General features: G+C 59.8%; 1 protein-coding gene across 1 annotated transcript in view; it reads right to left on the reverse strand.

Moving 5' to 3' along the window:
* Window positions 1-1,891, reverse strand: part of MYBPC2 (myosin binding protein C2) — a 37,997-nt gene that overhangs the window by 33,432 nt on the left and 2,674 nt on the right. The window contains exons 3-4 of the mRNA XM_045292620.1: window positions 677-790; window positions 60-146 (exon numbers count right to left, since the gene is read on the reverse strand). Coding sequence (XP_045148555.1) covers window positions 60-146; window positions 677-790 — 201 coding nt within the window. The remainder of the gene's footprint in view (window positions 1-59; window positions 147-676; window positions 791-1,891) is intronic.

Consider the following 1,891-nt stretch of genomic DNA (forward strand, 5'->3'; position numbering starts at 1 on the left):
CCCTCCTCCCTCAGGCCTGGAGTCTGGCTCCCCACCCTGCCCACTCCCAGGCCTCTCACCAGTCTGCACGGACACAGAATCCGGCTTCTTCAGGAAGACCCCAGTGGGCTCCTCACCAGCAGGGGACAGGTCCTCAGGAGGGGCTTCTGCTCAGGAGACAGGATTGGGGGGTCCAGGAATAGCTGGTCAGGAGCAGGAGCTCCAAATGAGGGAGAAGGGGGATGGGGTCTGTGCCCAGAAGCCAGCGGGGAGAAAGGGTCTCCACTGGGCTGGGAAAGAGTGGGCTACAACCCCCCACACCCGCCCCCCACGAGGAGATGATCCCCTTGGCCAGTCTTCCTGCTCCCTCAGGGTCTCAGTTCCCCCACCTGCTGTGAACTGGCAGTTGGTGGGCTGGGATGGTCATGGATGGGTCTCAAGGACAGAGAGCCCAGGACCCGCTGTCAGCTTGGGATGTTGGAGGCTAGGCAGGTGTTGGCAGTCTGACAGTGGGGCTGAGCAGGTGAGCTCTGCCCTTGGACACTAGGAAACGTTGGGAGCACTGAGATCAGGGGAGGGAGCAGAGCCACGCTGGAGTGGGGAGAGTGGAGGCTGGCCCAGGGTGCAGAGGGTGCAGGGAATGTGGGAAAGGGGACAGATGTCAAGCACAGCTGAGCCCAAAGGAACAAGGCCTCACCTTTGGGGGCATCTGCTGGGGCATCCTTAGGGGAAGCGTCCTTGGGGGGGTCTTTAGGGGCTTCCTTGGAAGCTTGTTTGGGGGCCTCTTTGCCTTTAGGGGCCTTCTTGGCCGCTGTGAGGTGAAGAAAGAGGGACTCAGTCGACTGACTACATTCTTCCACTCTCTTCTTCAGAAGCCAGGAGTCCTGACCCCCAGTCCTCCTCCCTCAGACCAGGAGTCCTGACCCCCAGCCCTCCTCCCTCAGACAGAAGTCCTGACCCCTAGCCCTCCTCCTCCCTCAGATCAAGAGTCCTGACCCCCACAATCCCTCCTCCCTCAGACCAGGAGTCCTGAGCCCCAGCCCTCCTCCCTCAGACACCCCACCCCCTGCGTCTGGCCCCTCTGGGTGTAAATTCATCTCTGATCCTGAGTGTGTACTGGATCAGGTTCCCCTCGCCCAGGCAGGCCCTGCCCCGTCCTCCCAGGCCACCAAGCCCTGACCTTTGGGAACTTGGGAGTATAATTAGCTCTTCCCCAGGGCTGGCAACTGGACACCCTGTGCTGACCACAGCACCTTCTCCTGGCCCGCAGGGCTTTCTGGCCCACCGGGACCCTCATACCCCGTGGCCTGGTTAGCCTGGGGCCAGTGAAATGGAGACACAAGAGAAGGGGTCCCCTGGGGCCTCTTCTAGAGTTCTATTTCTACAAAGACCCTCGTGTCCCTGTAAAGAAATGGCCTCCCAGTCCCACTCAAATCGAGTCCCCAAACTCCACGTAAAGAACTGACCCCCATATCCCTGCATGGAAAAGCCCACTCACTGCCACAATTCCATTTGAACTCATGGGGCCCTATAGGATTGCTGCGTAGGGTTTCCGGACTGTCCATCTCTGCAGAAGCAGAGGCTCTCTGCTTTCTCCCCAGGAGGAGCTGCCCTAACAGCCCAAACACATCACCCACTGTGCCAGCAGGGACCCCCTGTGTGGAGAAAAGCCCCTAATTCCTACCTAGGAAAGTCCTCAATCCCCACCAGGAGGGTCCCCTAGCCTTGCACAGACAAGAGCACCCCTTATCATACACACAGGTATGCCCATTTTCACACACCTGAGGGCCTAGGTCCTCTGCAGAAAAAGAGCCCGGTCTTCGGGCAGTGAGCCCTATGCAGAGGACCCCATCCCCAAATGTCCCAGGATTCCAGGCCGGCGCAAGAAAGGCACACACACACACACACACAC

Source organism: Echinops telfairi, unplaced genomic scaffold (assembly GCF_000313985.2).
Source record: "Echinops telfairi isolate 266 unplaced genomic scaffold, ASM31398v2 ScPeMD7_655;HRSCAF=1070, whole genome shotgun sequence".
Classification (NCBI taxonomy): Eukaryota; Metazoa; Chordata; class Mammalia; order Afrosoricida; family Tenrecidae; genus Echinops; species Echinops telfairi.